Genomic DNA, 17687 nt, shown 5'->3' on the forward strand with positions numbered 1-17687 from the left:
TCTTCACAGAATCGCATTTTGTTTTTAAGAAATGAAAACATGCTGGTTTGAGGAGATGCTTACTTCAGCAGCTGCATTAGTTAAAATTAACATCCAAGCTAGGCAGCGAATTTGACATAATCTTCTCAAAGGAAGTGAACAAGCAACAAAGAAAAACGGTGAACTAACCTGAAGACAGCCGAAGAACCGAAGATGAAGGATTCAAGCTTGGGATGATGCTGAGAGAAGAGTGACCACATTATGAATAATCACATTGCTAGCTAACATTCTATATATACTAAAAGCCGGTGGATTGGCACTGTTCATTAACAGTGCCCATCCGGTTTTAACCCTCATTTTATTCATGGTTTTTGTACTTTGGTGGGATTGTGCAGTAAATGGTCTATTTTGCCCCTCTTTCATTTTTGTTTGCAGCTGTTGCTCCCGTTTGAAAGGTGCTTTTTGGGTTTTTGGTTGAGCTTTGGCCACGTTGCGTTTTATAGGAAAGATGCCAGAAGCATCTTCTACTTTTTCTTTTCCTCTTCGTTTTTCTCTCAGTCGTTCCGTTTCTCTTTAGTTTTCCCGTCTGTCTTTTGATTTCGGTTCCGATCGGATCTTCTCGAAGGTGTTTGCCGTTTTTTCCCCTGTTTTGCACAAACGAATTGCTCCCGTTCAGGTATGTTGATTCATGTGTTGGTTTATTTTTTGTTTGGTTAGGAAGAAAATTTTATGATTGATTGTTGTGAATATGGGCTATTCGGCTTTTTAGCCCAGCGTTTTCTTTGTTTTTTCGTGCTCTACGTCTGGTTGTTATCTCTGATTTTGCATTTCGGTTGCAGGAAACATTTTTCTTCAAGTTTTAGGGTTTTATTCTTCCTAGCTTTTTCTGGGTCAGGTATATAATTTATCTCTTTGGTGTTATTTTTTTTTGTTTGTGCTTTGATTTTTCCCTCAAACTTAAAAAAAAAAAAAAAAAAAAAAAAAAGAGGAATACTGATGATTAATTTTTGGGTTTTGCTTTGTATGTTTCGGTTTTGTACTGTGAGTGAGGAATTTTTTATTTTGGTGTTTTAATTAAGGGCTAAACATTTCCAGCTATACAAATGGATGATCATGATTAATTTTTGGGTTTAATTTAGCTGTTGATTATTGTGGATGAGTTGCGAAACTTCTTTTCGATTATGTGATCTGTGCCTGTTATGTTTTTTTTTAATTATTTTTGCGTTTTAACTAAAATTGAAAGATTGCCGACGAATGGATATGGCTACGGTTATATAATTTATGTTTAACCTTTTTTTCATTTTTTTTGTGTTTTAATTAAAATTTAAAAATTGTTGAGGAAGGATATGGCTGCGGTTTAAGGTTTAGACTAATTAATTTTATTGTTGTTCAGGTTTTTTTTGGGGAAATTTTTGGGTTTGGTTGTTCTAATTATCTGTGGTTTGATTTTTGTCCGGAATTTAAAAGAAGAAAAATGGCCATGATTAACTTTTGGGTTTTCTTTGTCTGTTCTGCATTTTAAAGTTTGAATTATGGATTTTTTTTGTATGTCAATCTTTAAATGATCACTGTATGGATTTTTTTTGTGTTTCGGCATATGCCCTTATTGGAATTTTGTGATTTGAGAATTGTAGAAGTTAGTAGCAATTCAAAACCCGTTAAATGGCATGAGAATTAGAGTGATTTGAAATCGGCAAGCAAGTATATACTAAAGCTCAGCGGATTGGCACTGTTCGTTAACAGTGCCAATCCGGTTTTGCTCCTGATCTAACGCACAGTTTTCAGCCCTTTAAAAGATGCTACATGAATTGGCGATTTTGCCCCTTGGTAGAGTGAGTCTACATATGGGAAGGTGTTCGAACCCTCTCTCATTTTCTTCCGTTGCTTTTGGCTTTCGCCTACTCTCTGTTTCTCTGCTTTTTTCCATGTTCGATCTTCGTGTTTCCTTGCTTCTCTGTTCATGTTGATCGTCTGCCGTCTGAAGAGGTGGGTTTTCTGGCTGATTGCGGTGTTTTAGGTGGTTTGTCTATTTTATTCTTTTTCTTTTTTCTTTGATTAGGAAGAAAATTTGTAGATCGATTGGTTGGTTGGTGTAATATTGAAGTTTTTTCATATTGCATTGACTGTTTCGTTGATTTTTTACTGTATTCAATGCCGTTGTCTAATGTGAATCGGTTTTTTCTTGCAGGAAATATTGGTGTTTGAAGAAATTAAGGCTTAGCAAAGTGTGACTACCTATGCTTGAATTAATGTTGAAGTTTTGAGCTCAATTAGATTAACGTGCATAGAACATCCATAGAAGTGGTAAAAGTTCTTCCCTCAATCAGCTTAATAGTAGTTAACATGTATGCTTACTTTTCAATTATTAAGAAACTGTACCTTCCAGTTGTATGAATCTCTAATGCATCAACATCATTTCTTCTGAGAAGTTCAGAGGTTGCATAAGCATCTCTTATGTACGAGCACACTCTGCTATTATGAATTGGAGTGGTTCTTATTGTCTTTAAGTGATTCTTATCACAACAATTAGGGAAGAAATCCCTTTCTTTTAAATTGGATTATCCCAACCTGCATAAAATTGAAAGTCATGTTGATAAAATCTTTATCTTTATTATGCTGTTATTAAAAGTAGCCTTGAAATATTTTAAATTCGTTTTATATTTATTTGAGAAGTAATTATTTCTTTGTTTGCAATCATCTGCAGATTAATTTTGGTTGAAAAAAAAAAAAAAAAAATCTTTGCTGCATCTCAGTTCCTATTCTAATTTTAACTGCCAAGTTAGCTTTCAGCTGTCAAGTTTACAGACAATTGATTGTGTTTGTAAGTGCTTTTCACTTTGTTAATATTGTGTTCAAGATTATATTTCTTCCTTTTGTTTGACAATTGTCTGATTGTAGTTAATACTGTGGCTCTAAATTGTATATCAAATCATTCTTTTCAAATATTTCTTTACTTAAGTTATAATGTTGAGCTACTTTATGTTATAATTTTATAACTAGATAGTACATTATCATAAAAATAGAATGTTTTGTTTTTTTTATCAATGTTATCTATGCAGTATAGTCTTTTTGTTTTTTTTTTTCCTTTACTCTGTATATTACCTTTTTATCTGAGAAGTTACTTTTAATTTTAGCTTATACATTTTAAACCCATCGGTTCCACGTTGTGTTAATCATGATTCTTGGAACCATAGATAGTTTTTATTTTTGTAGTTAACTGTGTTATCGTTTTTAGTAAAACTGTGAATATCATAGATAAATTATATGTAAAATGCTTTTTTATAGTCATATACTGTGTTATTAAAAAAGTTAGATGTTTGCAACAAACAATTTTCTATTGTGATAACAATTTTTGTTTTAGTTAACATATACATTTCTTTGAACATGTGTATTTGTTAATTCTGTGTCACCCATTGTTTAAAAAAGTTTTAGGGCTCCTATTTTCTGACGATATATTTGATAATCTAGCCATCAATTTATATAATTCATGTATTAGTAAAAATCAATTGGCTTTTTTTATTTTTTGTAATTTGTGTTTCATTGAGAATAAACATTGTTAATACTGTTGATCTTTGCAGTTTCCACTCAGCGTGGATAAGACAAGTAAGAAGTGATACTCCCATTGAAAACTTATCTGCAAAATAAATTTTGCTCTGTGGTTACATGGTGCATTAGTGCATAGTTTCACAACTGAACTATAAGAAGTAAGAATGTAGTTATCTTATTACTTTGTTAATTTTTAAATTTTTTTAAGTTCTATTTATTATTTGTTTTATATTTTGTGTCTTGCCATTTGTTGCTGAACTAAATTCTATTGTCCATTGTAATAATTGTTTGTTGTTTGCCTTTTTGAACAGATTGGCTATCGTATTTTCTAAAATTTCAATTGTTAAAGGTAAGCAATTTTAAATTTTAAATTATTTAGTTTTAAACTTTACTTTTTTTAATCTTCTTTTTTTTTTATAACTTTTTTTTTCCAGTCGCATTTTTAAATTTGGGTGATCTATTCTTTTTAATCATTATAGTATATATTTGTTTAATCTTTACATTATGTGTTTGTTGATACTTCTTTTTTTCATTTTTTTGTCTTTTTTTCAGCGTGGTTTGCACTAATTTGTTTTCAAATTTGTATTACAATTTGATTCCATCATGTCAAAAAGACTTGCAAATGCTTTAACAATTAATGATACAGAACACGAGAAAAAGTTTGTCAATAATCAATCCTATGCTTTATCTGACTATGACAGACAATTTAAAAGAGTGTGTAGAATAAGTTGTATACAAAACCATGTCGATGTTTTCTTATCTAAGAGTAGTCCAATTATTCAGGAAAACTCAGCCATTGACTACCAAGATGGTACTAGCACATCTTCTGTTCAACAAGATGTTGAAAACATAAGTTCTTCCAATATCAATGAATCACATTGCATGACTGTTGTTGAAAAAAATGTTCTCTTAAGAGATAAAAAGGGAAAAAAGGTTGTCAATGTATTAGACCAATCTACAAAAAATACTCAACAAACCCTTGATGATCAGAATAATAATCTTATGAACAAGGGTCAAGCATTTTTTCAAAAGAATAGAAAAGGTTAGTTCTTAATTTATGCATCTATTAATTTGATATATCATGAATTTCAATTTTCTAATTGCCTAAATAATATTACGCTCATTTTGTTTTGTTTTTGTATCTTTTTTTGTAGGAGTTGTTAAAGAATATGCGGACTTAGGAGATAAAAGTTATAAGTGTGTTCATTGTGGTGCTTATTTTTGGCTAAAAGAGTCTCTTAAACCGAAGTGTAAAAACGATCTACCTGTTTTCACTCTTTGTTGCCAACAAGGAAAAATTAAGTTTCCAAATCCAAAACCAGCACCACCATTTTTAGATTACTTGCTTGATCCAACTAAAGGGCAAAAAAATTTATCATTTCGACAAAATATTAGAACTTATAACTCAATGTTTGCATTCACTTCAATGGGAGCCAAAGTTGATAACTCAATTAACAATGGATCAAGCCCTTATATTTTCAAAATCAGTGGTCAAGTTTGTCATTTAATGGGATCTCTTTTGCCTGTTGATAATGAGTCTCCAAAATTTGCTCAACTGTATGTCTATGATACATATAATGAGGTGGAAAATCGACTTAAAGTTTTTAATTCCAATGGAAACAATCAAAGCCTAGATCCAACAATTGTAGAAGGGTTAATCAAAATGTTTGATGCATCAAATGAATTGGTTAAACTTTTTCGAATGGCAAGAGATAAATTTGAAAACGATGCTCTTTCTTCATTAAAAATGACTTTGCTAGGCAGGCAATTAAATGATAGCAAACAATATGAGCAACCTACAACTGATGAAATAGGTGGTTTGATAGTTGGAGATATAGGATTGTATGATTCCAATCGAGATATTATTATAGAGTCTAAAAGTCACGAATTAAAACGTGTAACAAAGTTGAATCCTAAATTTATGTCTCTGCAATATCCAATTCTTTTTCCATATGGTGAAGATGGTTATAGACCAGATTTAAAATGGAATGAAAATTATAAAGGTAAAAAAACTAAAAGACAAAGAATACCCATGAGAGCTTTCATTGCTTATCAAATTCAAGAACGAGAACCACCATTAAGTACATTGTTAAGAGGAGGAAGACTTTTTCAACAATATTTGGTCGATTCTTTTGCAACACTTGAAGAAGATAGATTAGATTATATTAGACAAAATCAAAAAAATTTGAGAAGTGAAGTTTATAAAGGAATATATGATGCATTCTCAAAAGGTGATAGTGATGCAAATAATTTGGGACAAAAAATTGTATTACCTGCTTCATATACTGGAAGTCCTAGATATGTGATAAATAATTATCAAGATGCTATGGCTATTTGTAGAGAATACGGACATCCTGATTTGTTTATAACATTTACATGTAATGTTAAATGGCCAGAAATCACAAGAGAGTTTGAGAATAAGCCAGGATTCAAACCTGAAGATAGACCTGATATAATTTCTAGAATCTTCAAAATGAAGCTTGATCATATGATTGATTTCATCAAGTCCGGGAAGCCTTTTGGAGAAATTCAAGCAAGTAAGTTACTAAAACTCATTCTAGCACTTATTTCAAGCTTTTTAGTTTTCTTATTTATTATAAAATTTACTTTTATTCTTTTCTTTGTTTTCATTTTTTCCTCATGAACAGATGTTTGCACAGTTGAGTTTCAAAAAAGAGGTTTACCTCATTCTCATATGTTAATATGGCTGAAACCAAATGTGAAATGTTTTTGCGCATCAGATATAGACTCAATTATTTCTGCTGAATTACCTGATAAAAATTTGCATCCACAACTTTATGAAACTGTTAATCAGTTTATGATTCATGGTCCATGTGGTTGTATTAATCCAAAATCACCTTGCATGCGAGAAAATAAATGTTCTAAAAACTTTCCTAAGCCATATAAAAGCGAAACAATTTTTGACACAAATGGTTTTGCTGTTTATAAACGTCGTGAAGATGAAGAAAAATTTGTGATTAAAAATGGCATAAAAGCTGATAATAGATTTGTTGTTCCTTACAATGCAGAGTTATTACTAAAATATAATGCACATATAAATGTTGAATCCTGTTGTCAATCAATGCTTATAAAATATTTATTCAAATATGTAAATAAATGTTCAGATAGAGCACGTTTAGTTTTTCAAGAAAATTTGAATGATGAGATTTTAGCATACCTCAATTGTAGATATATATCACCTTATGAGGCTGTTTGGAGACTATTTCAATATTTCATACATCATAGAGAGCCTTCTGTAGAGCGATTACCAGTTCATTTACCATTAGAACAAAATGTTGTTTTTACAGCTGATCAATCACTACAGTCAATCATTAATCAAAAAGCTTTTGAAAACACAATGTTAACAAGTTGGTTTGAATTGAACAAAAATTTTCCTAACGCACGTGAACTAACTTATGCACAAATTCCCACAAAATTTTTGTATGATGTAAAGAAAAAAACTTGGAAGCCAAGAAAATATAAAGCATCAATTGGCAGAATAGCATATGTACATCCTGCATCTGGCGAATTATATTATTTGAGAATGCTTTTGAATTTAAAAAAAGGCGCCATTAGTTTTGAGGATTTAAAAACAATTAATGGTGTTGTACATTCTTCCTACCATTCTGCATGCAAATCATTAGGACTATTAGGTGATGATAAAGAATGGATTGAGGCTTTATCAAGTGCTGCACATATTGCATCATCTGCTCAATTGAGACAATTGTTTGTCACAATAATTTTATTTTGTGATGTAGCAAATCCTCAAAATCTTTTTGATAGTCATTGGCAAAACATGTATGATGACATTTTATATAAATTGCGAAAAACTTTTGCAATTCCAGATATGATTGTGCCAGAACATGAATTAAAAAATTCAGTGCTATTTGAATTAGAATTACTTTTTAATAATGCATCTACCTCTTTGAAAAAATATCATCTTCCCATGCCTAATGCAGAAAAAATGTTAGAAATTCAAAATAGGCTTTTGAGAGAAGAATTAAATTATGATTGTGAAGAACTTTATAAGAAACATGCACTTTTGAAATCACAGCTTAACCAAGGTCAAAAACATGTTTATGATTGTGTTTTAAATGCTGTGAATGCAAAAAAAGGAGGTCTATTCTTTGTTTATGGTCATGGAGGCACTGGAAAAACATTTTTATGGGATACAATTACAAGTAAGCTTAGATCAGACGGTAAAATTGTTCTAGCTGTTGCATCATCAGGAATAGCATCATTATTATTACCAGGTGGTAGAACAGCCCATTCTAGATTTAAAATCCCTTTGATTATTACTGATTCTTCAATTTGTTCAATAAAGAAAAAAACTCATCTTGCAGGATTAATTGAAAAAACGGATTTAATTATATGGGATGAAGCACCTATGAATCATAAATATTGTTTTGAAGCATTGGATAAATCATTTTCGGATATTTTGTCAAATTCACAAGCTTTCGATAAAAATGTTCCATTTGGTGGAAAAACTCTTTTATTGGGTGGTGATTTTCGACAAATATTGCCTGTTATTCCTCAAGGAACTAAAGAGGATATAATAAATGCTTCATTGAATAGTTCTTATTTATGGCCATATTTTAAAATTTTTCATTTGAAAGAAAATATGAGATTGTCAAAAAATGGATTGAGTATTGAAGAAAAAAATAAAATTAGTTCTTTTGCAAATTGGATTCTACAAATTGGTGATGGACAAATTAATGATGCAAACAATGTGAATAATTCAATTGATAGGGATTCATCTTTGATTCAAATACCACAAGATTTGATAATTGATTGTTCTACAAATGCTATCCATTCAATTTTTTCTGCAACATACCCGAGTTTTGAAACTTTTTTTGACAATTTTGCTTATTTAAAGGAAAGAGCTATTATAACACCTCGAAATACAACTGTTACAGATGTGAATAATTATATAATTAATTTATTACCTGGACAACAACAAACATTTTTGAGTTATGATTCTTTATGTTCTTCAAATGCAAATGTTGAAAATCTTGAAATAATGTACCCCACAGAATTTTTAAACAAGCTTGAATTCAATGGTTTACCTGCACATAATTTGGTATTAAAAATAGGAATGCCTATTATGCTACTACGAAACTTAAATCAGTCTTCAGGTTTGTGTAATGGAACTAGATTAATTGTTACTCAATTATTTGATAGAATTATTGAAGCTAAAATTCTTACTGGTACTAATATTGGTCATAAAGTTTTTATACCAAGAATCACTCTTACAGCTACAGAAAATAAGTGGCCTTTCATCTTCAAAAGACGTCAATTTCCAATTAGAGCATGTTATGCAATGACAATCAATAAAAGTCAAGGACAATCTCTTAAACAAGTTGGTTTATATCTTCCAGAACCTGTTTTTACACATGGCCAATTATATGTAGCATTATCAAGAGTGACATCAAGAGAAGGTTTAAAAATTTTAATAGAAAATGTAGAGAGTAGTGTTAAAAACTGTACTTTGAATATTGTTTTTAAAGATGTGTTACAAAATTTACAAGAAAATTAACTCAGTTCAGAGACTCTGCATCTCTCACTTTCTCATCTCACAAATCACTTCTCTCTCTTCCATCTCTCCCAATGTCTTCGTCTCTCGGCTTTCTTGCTCAATCTCTGTCGACTGAAATTTCGAGGTGATTTTCCAACCCTAAATTAATATATTCCATACCTTGATTTCATCTTAATTTATTGGGAGTTGATCTACATATGTGTAGTATAGATAAATTTTTTCTTTAACTAATGTTATAGAATCCATGTCCTATTTAGAAATACTGAGATGGAAAAGGTTAAGGAAAAATTGCGAGGTAGAAATTCCATTATGAGTTCTCCGGCCGATTTGAGGTGAGTAGTACAAACTTTTATGTTAAATTGATTTGTTTTGGTTTTTCGGGATGCTTAATTTCATCTGCAAACAAGGTTGACCATCCAAAAGTTTCAGTTTTGTACCCATTATTCAATACTAGCTCAATAATCATAATGTTTCCTCTGACTTTGTTTATAAATTCTGATATATAATCATATTTTAGAGTTAGAGTTTTCTATTGGGGAAACTTTAGGAACCGATTGTCCTACATCGAAAAAATAGCAGCAGCTGATCCTATTTAAAATGAATCTAATTGAAGACATTAAGGATTGGGCACCTTCTACAAACTACAATAGTATTACTCTTGATGAGGTCTATTTCATTTCCTCTATGCTGTCTCAATCTTCATAACTCACGTTTATGTGCATTTTTTGTCTGGTTCTTATTTAAAATGTATCTAATTGAATATTTATAACCAAAAGAATTAATTTTTCTAATTGCCCAACTTTACAGGTTTTGCATCATTGGAACATCAGGCCTATGTCATTGCTTTACCTAAGGTAGTTGAAATGTACTTACAATATCTTAGCTTTTAGTTTTTTTCTTCTTTGGCTGCTTAGAGATTATGTGTCATGAGCCTGACCTTTAATAGTTTAGGAAAAATTTTGCATCTCTTTGAAAGCTACGAATTCAACTTTTGGGTTCCTTCAACTCAGAATTTATAGATGTAACATTTCAAGGCTCATGTTGGTATGAAATTGTAATTCCTCATCCGTCATTACATTCTTTTGACAGGGATTTCAGTTCATAAAACAATAAACTACATAAATTTGTAAAAGTCTACTTTTTTTAGATGGTAAAATCTTAGATTGCCAATTGAGGATATAATTGCAATTTGAATTCAATCTGCTTTCCGTGCACATGTGATATGTATGTGTGCACTAAAATCTCCAAAATATAAAATTCCAATTTCATTCTCTCCCTTAACAACGTTATTACTGAAGAAATTAAAGAATATTTTCAGTTCAGAGTATGAGTGCTATATGTGTTTGTTTCATTCCTAAAAATTATGGGACATAATTATGCAAAACTTAATTGATGATCATATGAAAGCTATAAAACATCTCTCTGTACAATTCTTTAAATCTGGTTCAGTTTTGTCTTAGGTATCCATACAATCATTATTTGTGAGATAATTAGTTCCATGGTTCGATTATGTTTTTTCCATGAGAATATTTCCATGTTGTAATAGAAGAATTGTCTAAAGTTCCTTAAACCTTTCATCTTTTATGTTTACCATAAAACAGATAACAATGCATGATAATGAATTACAAATTGTTTTTTATTTCTTACATTCAAATTTGGTTTTTATACTTTCTTCCTACGTATGACACCATTTTTCCATCGATGTCAACTAATTATTATATATTATAATTAATTGCCATAAAACTTTTTTTTTAACACTTTATTTTACAATTTTAGGAAGGAAAAAAAAATTGCTAATTCAGCAACGAGCTTACAGTGCTGACAAATACATTTTCAAACAATGAAGAGGCAAACATTCAAAGGTATGTAAAATTAATTAATACTTTATTAATTTTGTTTTGTTAATGCTTTACGTTTAATTACAATTTTTACTAAGCTTTCTCTTCAGAGGAATTAGCTATTACTAATATATATACAAACCATCTTCTTTTCACATGATCTAAATACATGACAAATTACTTGCTTGCATATTGAAGGGCTAAATTGAACATCCAAAAGTATAAAAGTAGACATTTTCACTAGAGATATACCATGTCCACATATTTTAATCTAATATGTTCTTTCACAGATTTACAAAATATGGACAGGATTTATCTTTAATGGAAGGATGTCTGTTTATACTTCCAAATGTTAGCCTTAAACCTTTTGCTAGACAAACAAATAATTAACCATGTATTCACAATAAGTTAGAAGAAGAAAGTATCTATATAAATTGGTAATAGTTAATTCCTCTGAAGAGAAAAGACGGAAATGATGATTCTTACTCCATATAATTAAACCTAAGTTTACCAATTTACGTAAATCTGATCCGTCTTAGATCGCCAACATTTAACTTTGTTTTAAAAATTATAATATTGCCAAATAAACTACTATTTAATCATAGCATGATTTGCAATACTTTTCTAAGTCTTATATAACACTATCACTAAATATATTTTATTGCAAAAGACATCAATTTTCATTTTTGTTGTACTAAATTGCAACAAACTTATATTTTCTGAAACATTATTCAAATTCTCATCCCAGGTATGCATCCAATTTCACTTACTCTTTATTTGTATAAATTAAAAAATTACCAAATGCAATGGATAGTCGGGGGGCTAAGAATTCACAGTGTTAGTCTTTTTTTTTTCATCTAAGGTTGTCTTTCAATTTTTATTTTAGATTTTTCCTAATTTGGATAAAACCCTAATGATTTCGTTTTGCTGTCAGTATATACATGCTTATTTAGAATCAAATGACACAACTTTATATTTACAATTATATTTTGTTTCTAATAGCTTATATAAGTTTTTCTTCGTTTTCCTATAACATCGTATCGTAACATGGTCTAATCATATTCAATATAATTGAACAAACTGTTATCGACCGGTTAATGCCAATTTAAACACTTCTAATAAGTTACAGCTACATTTATTATCTCGAATTTCAACATCAAATGTAAATTTTTTTACTTCAAATATTTCGTTAATTATTAATAATCGTTTTGACGTGTTATATACTCACACTCATAAAAGCAGTTATCCTCTTATACATAATTCTTCACCACAAATTTATATCACTATTAAAACACTTCTAACCTTAATTTATAGTTACTGCAGTATGTTCTATGTGCACATCATTTTCTTCTTCAGTTTCTGCTGTTTTTTGTTCTCTGAGTTGTACATGTTACCGGTGTTCACAACTAAAATCAATTACACAGACTTGACTACAGGTATGCCGCAACTTACATCACTTTCTGCCAACACTCTACTTCTTTTTCTTATTATATTTTCTGTGTTTAAATAGATGAACATACTAAAAACCTGTTAATTACAAACTATCCATTACAAGTTTGCATTGACTGTTTTCTTCTTTTATGTCCAATAGTTTTAAGACCCGCAGCAACGCGCGGGCACTATTACTAGTCTACTTCTAAATATATGTTACATGCTCTCAGTTTTGGGAAGCTCTGGATTGAGCACCCAAAGGATGTTAGATTGGGGGCGAAGATGTTGACCCCAACTTTTGTCGTCGTTGTGCTTTTCAAAACAATATTTGACTAGCAAATTCTCAAGTGTCGTTCCAGAGATGTACAAGTTAGTCCCATTCCAGAGATGTCCAAGTTATGTAAATCATAGTAATAACTTGTACATCTTTGGGTTTAGAACAACTAATTTTAAGATCCGTCATTCCTTTGCAAGTATTGATAGCCAAATTTTCGAGGAAGGGGAATGACGAATCTGAAAATAAATCCACAGCCCAATCACTATCCAAGTCTCCAAGATATCCACTTAAGTTAGAGACAAAGTGTGAAGCAAACGAAGACCAGTGGCCTTAACAAGAGAAGATGAAAAACAAAACCTAGATTTTGTATCTTCTGCTGGCTGAGGAGAAATTGGAATGTAACTGGCTTTACTTAATGTGAGAGTCCTCGAGGAATCACACTTAAATACACAATTAGGCAAATCAAACCTGTCACACTTCAACTCTATACTCCACCACTCGACAAATGCAATCATCTAAACAAGAAAAGCACAATGGACCCGAAATCAAAAAGCCTTTATGATAGAGTTTTCAGGGCGGCTAAACAATACTCGTTGAATGGATTCCAAAGATTTCATTAGCCGATCAAATACTTTCTTGATTTCATTTTCATCGACGTTCCACGGAATTGGAGAACGAACCCGGTTGAAGTCGAGAACATGAAATGTAGTTCATAAAGAACTTCATTTGAAGAACAAAGCACTTGTTTGTTCAATATATTTGGGGGTAGGAAGGAGAGTATATGGTGCAATATTTCATCTGGAAGATTGTTGATTGTCCTTTGCCTCATTAATTCTTTGCTTTTGGTCTTTATCCCGATCTATGAAGCTACAGCTCTCGGGATTAACCTCTACGGCAGCCAATTTTCTGAAATCTAGGGTTTCGGGTGATGGGCTAATTTACCTTGAACACGAACAAAGAGACGTGTGCAAATAGAAACTATATTTTGTGTGCCCTTTCCTTTAGTGGAAACTTCTATTTAATTTTTATTAATATTTTGTTTCTCACCAAACTGATGAAAAGAAAGAAAAATATCATTAGAAGAAATTAATTAAGAGAAATGATAACAAGACTCTCTTAAAAAGTAAGATTTTTCATGAACTTTCCGCCATCTCATTTTTGGCAGAATTTTCATGTCAACATTATAAAACAAAACTTATGAGGTGACGGAGAGTCTATTGAAAGTCTCACTTTGAGAGTCTCATTAATTAAACGGTAGCGTCTCGCCACTTAATACTATGGTCTGGACCATACTATTGTCAACTCATTATAAGACTAAGCCCACCCCTTCTACAGTGTTTGTTTGGATTTTTTTTTTTTTTTTTTTTTTTTTTGAACAAAAGATATTTTCTATACTAAAGAGAGGGAGTGAGTTTGGTCTCACAACAGGCTAGTAATTAATCTAGTAAAAACAAAGTAAATTGTTCTTCAGTGCAGTGGGGCAGGGTCATTTTGTTTTTCCATTTCAGAAATTAAATTTTACAAAATATGTGTAACTCAGACATACAATAAAAATCTATGAATTTTAGTTTATAGACATATATAAACACGTAATGAGATTCAAATACGGAATTTAAAGTTTTATGTGTACTGAAGGCATTTGTAAATGAGTGGCAGCCATGGGTTATGGTTGGGTGTGATGTAGGATAGAATTGGGCATCGGAATATAAAGTAGTTTAACGGAAGCAATAATACTGAAAATTAAACAAAAGAATATAATTGAGATCTCTCTATATAAACTCATATTGCACGAAATTTAACTCAGAATTGAAATAATCTGGTCCGGCCTCTATGAAATTAACTTAGAATTTAACTCATGGAATAGAGAGGTGCGTGCAGGGTAAAAAGAAATGTGTGGATAACACTACCATATTTTTATATTTTATTGAAATGTTAATATATAAGCCACCATCAATCAAAGTGACCGGAGGTAAAAAAAATTTGGCAAGGTGGTTGGATTCCGGCGAAAATTTCGGGCCTAAAAAAATTCCGGGGAATGGAAACATGTTCCGGCAATGTTCTGGCGACCAAAAAATTTCGGCAAACTTCCAGTGACCTTTCCGGCAAACGAGTCAGGTAGGCTTAGGCCTTGTGCAATAAGGCAAATGTGTAAATAAATGTACAATCCTTGTACTTGTATCGACCCACAAATTGTAGCTTAGTCCAAAGAAAACGGGTTGGGCTTGGTACTTTTTCTTAAGTACCTATTTTTCCTTAAAACCTGTATACAACTAGATTTCTTGTTGAGTATCAAACGGGTCGGGTTTGAAATAATGGATTGTCCTAGTGGATAGGACATTCCTCTTTAACTCGCTGGATTCAAAGTTCATAGTCTCCCCCTGCACATGTTTAGATGATTTTTTTTTTAAAAGATTGATGAATTCGTATAGATTATCCCATTGTATGTCGTAAAAAAATGACAATGTAAACAATACCAATTCTTGTGGAATCAAAAAATGAAAGAGGGAACATGATGGAAACGTTTTGCAACCCTAGCTACTATCTCCAATAAAAACATGCCATTTCTATGACGAAACAAAACGGAAGATAATCGTAATCAAACCCCAGATAAAATTTGATCTATGCAATTATCATCTAATCTAAGAAATAACACGGAAACTGGCTGAGCCGATGGATTCCCAATTTAAAGCTCAGAGTATATCTGGCGTTGCGGAGGAGAGAGTACTTCCAACTTTGTGAATCCTTTTTATACAGAACGATTGGGGGAACCTGCATCAGAACTATTCCGTTCTCGCCAACTTGGCCAGGAACAAGTACAATCTTTTCTAGGACAACTCCTTGCTCAGTCAAGATTTTCACAAAATTACCTTCATCTTCTGTTCCTGTATACGGTTTGATTGTAACTTGCTTGAGACTTGGGATGCTAAACTCAACTGATTTATCCGACAACTCTTCTGGTAAACTCTCCTGGAAATTAGAACATCAAGTTTTAATGTGCAGCAAGGAACATAAAAAAGAATGATAAGCAATAGTAACACTGAAACATCAAGCATTGCTATAGTTATGTTTGTAAAAATACTCACATCTTCCCCGGACTTGAAAGGGTATTCTAGAATCATTGTCTCCAGATTGGGACAATGTTTAAGCAGTGCAGCCATGCCAATGAGATCATGCTTGGTAAATCCTGTTTGTAGCTCTAAGAACTTCAGATTGTGGAGCATAAAACTTTCGGGGAAGGAGTCCGTTGATGTCAGAAACTGAGGGCATATGCAAAGAAAACGATTAGGAATATAAGAAGATGTTCAACAACATAGCCCATTACAAACCAGTTATCGTATGTAGGAGAAAAAAGGCAAAAGAGGCTAAGCAGTAAAAAATGAAACTTGAAAAATCCCCTGTTCATGGAGGTTAAAGCAAAGAGATTGACCATCTGAAAATTATCTAAGAATGTAATGTTGCACACAAGTGAGGTGGACAAAGTTAGAAAGTGACTAAAGATACATTCCGAATGAGAACTTCATACCCAAAGTGAAGAGAGGTTTAAATTATCTTAACAAAGTCGCATATCATGTAACTATCTCACACTCACACCGTTCTTAATGAGTGCTCCATACCTGTTATGAGTTTAAAAACCTATTGCACTACAGGTAATGAGGAACAATAAGCCGAGTGAAGTTTTACGTTTCTTAACAGACTCACCTATGGTGTCACAATGGCAGCAGCAGAAACCTAATGACCAATTGGTATCCACTTCCCTCAGTCTAGACCAAATGCTTACAAAACTAAGGAGAGTTTCAACAACTACTTACCTTTTCCATCTTTCAGTCGACTCTTAGATTCAGTGACAAGCTAAAGAGCCTCACTATCTATCATGTTGTTGTCTCTATCAATCTCATTCGAAAATACACGGCTAATTCACCAAATGCGAAAACACAAGAATTTAGCCTATCTATGACTATAAGAAGCTTTCTACATGATCAGAACACCAACCATACTGCTACATATTACTCAAATCTTTGACACAATTACCACAAAGAAAGAAAAAAACATGATCGAGATCGAAAGGCTTTGTTTGATCAGCACAGAGATGATAAATAAATAAAAGTTACCTTAAACCACCAATTTAGTGCATCGAGATGCTTAAGATTAGGCGCTTGCTCAATTAGCTTAACCGTCCTGCTCCACAAGTCATAGTAACGTTCCATTATGTTCACAATCTGGACACGAAAATAAACCAGGGACGCAGCATTCTTCAGGGAAAACCTGTAAAAGCTACAGCAATCAAAGCTAATCGAACAAAGATTTGGGCAATCAATCGAAACAGTCTCTCTGATTTCGGAATCATAGAAGAACCCAAATGCCAGCCTCTTGAGCCTTTTGCTACATATCTTCAAGTGATGATGTCCCCAACAGTTTTGAAGCTCCAAATCTTCCAAATTAGGGCAACCCAATATCAAATCATTCATCATCTGGTCCTCCAAACAAACCATATCGAGAAGCAAGGACCGAATCGTCCAAAATCGCATGGTGGACAATTTCGCCGGCAGAGTGAGAAAACACCGCGTGAGGCTCAATTTCTCAACACACCCATTTCTCAGAAAAGAGAAAGGGAAATCGTAATGGTAATTATGGGTTTCGTCGTTATGAAAATCTCTGTGGATGAAGAAGTCGAGGTGGAGCTCCCGGGCGCGGAGGTGGGTGACGGCGGATCGCACCCAGGAGTCGACGTGGGAGTGGTAGTGATCGTGGAAGATGAAAGTGAGGCAGAAAGTGTGGACGGGAGAATTGGGGCGGGAAATTAGAACGCGGTCGACGAACTCGGCGTAGAACTGGCAAGTGTCCAACGGCAGCTCGCGCGGCGGGAAGAGTTCGAATCTGAAATCGAGGGAGGGGACGAGGGACCAGAGAGGGCGCCATTTTTGGGAGATGATGGAGGTTTGGACGGATGCTAATGTGGGGAGGAAGGTGAGGATGCGGAGGAGGAGGTCCTCCGGCAGATCGTTTAGGCTTCGGTTTTGATCGTTTGCCTCTTCTTCTTCCATCTCCTCTCTCGTGTAAAATGTTTCTGCAATCGGAAAAG

General features: G+C 32.6%; 2 protein-coding genes across 27 annotated transcripts; one reads left to right on the forward strand and one right to left on the reverse strand.

Moving 5' to 3' along the window:
* Window positions 1-470: 470 nt before the first annotated feature.
* Window positions 471-13678, forward strand: LOC137733304 (uncharacterized). Of its 26 annotated transcripts, none has more exons than XM_088700203.1 (11): window positions 471-655; window positions 819-874; window positions 2168-2283; window positions 2684-2800; window positions 3558-3683; window positions 3837-3874; window positions 4078-4567; window positions 4680-6062; window positions 9319-9393; window positions 9579-9727; window positions 9869-9915. In XM_088700203.1, the coding sequence occupies exons 7-9, from the start codon at window positions 4129-4131 to the stop codon at window positions 9372-9374; spliced, it is 1878 nt and encodes a 625-aa protein (XP_088556329.1). In that variant the 5' UTR covers window positions 471-655; window positions 819-874; window positions 2168-2283; window positions 2684-2800; window positions 3558-3683; window positions 3837-3874; window positions 4078-4128; the 3' UTR covers window positions 9375-9393; window positions 9579-9727; window positions 9869-9915. The 26 variants fall into 26 exon arrangements, with proteins under 26 accessions (XP_088556329.1, XP_088556328.1, XP_088556327.1 ...); XM_088700198.1 differs by lacking the exons at window positions 9319-9393; window positions 9579-9727 and adding exons at window positions 10838-10923; window positions 12214-13678 and having other exon boundaries at window positions 472-655; XM_088700199.1 differs by lacking the exons at window positions 9319-9393; window positions 9579-9727 and adding exons at window positions 10838-10923; window positions 12223-13678 and having other exon boundaries at window positions 472-655.
* A 1235-nt stretch (window positions 13679-14913) lies between these two features.
* On the reverse strand, window positions 14914-17687 carry LOC137740363 (F-box/LRR-repeat protein At3g58900). Its single transcript, XM_068480233.2, has 3 exons — window positions 16717-17687; window positions 15691-15864; window positions 14914-15574 (listed from the first exon to the last, which is right to left on the reverse strand). Exons 1-3 carry the CDS (start codon window positions 17647-17649, stop codon window positions 15242-15244), a joined length of 1440 nt encoding a protein of 479 aa, XP_068336334.2. The 5' UTR covers window positions 17650-17687; the 3' UTR covers window positions 14914-15241.

The sequence above is a fragment of the Pyrus communis genome, chromosome 9 (genome assembly GCF_041283825.1).
Source record: "Pyrus communis isolate YQ-2024b chromosome 9, ASM4128382v1, whole genome shotgun sequence".
NCBI classification, from domain to species: Eukaryota; Viridiplantae; Streptophyta; class Magnoliopsida; order Rosales; family Rosaceae; genus Pyrus; species Pyrus communis.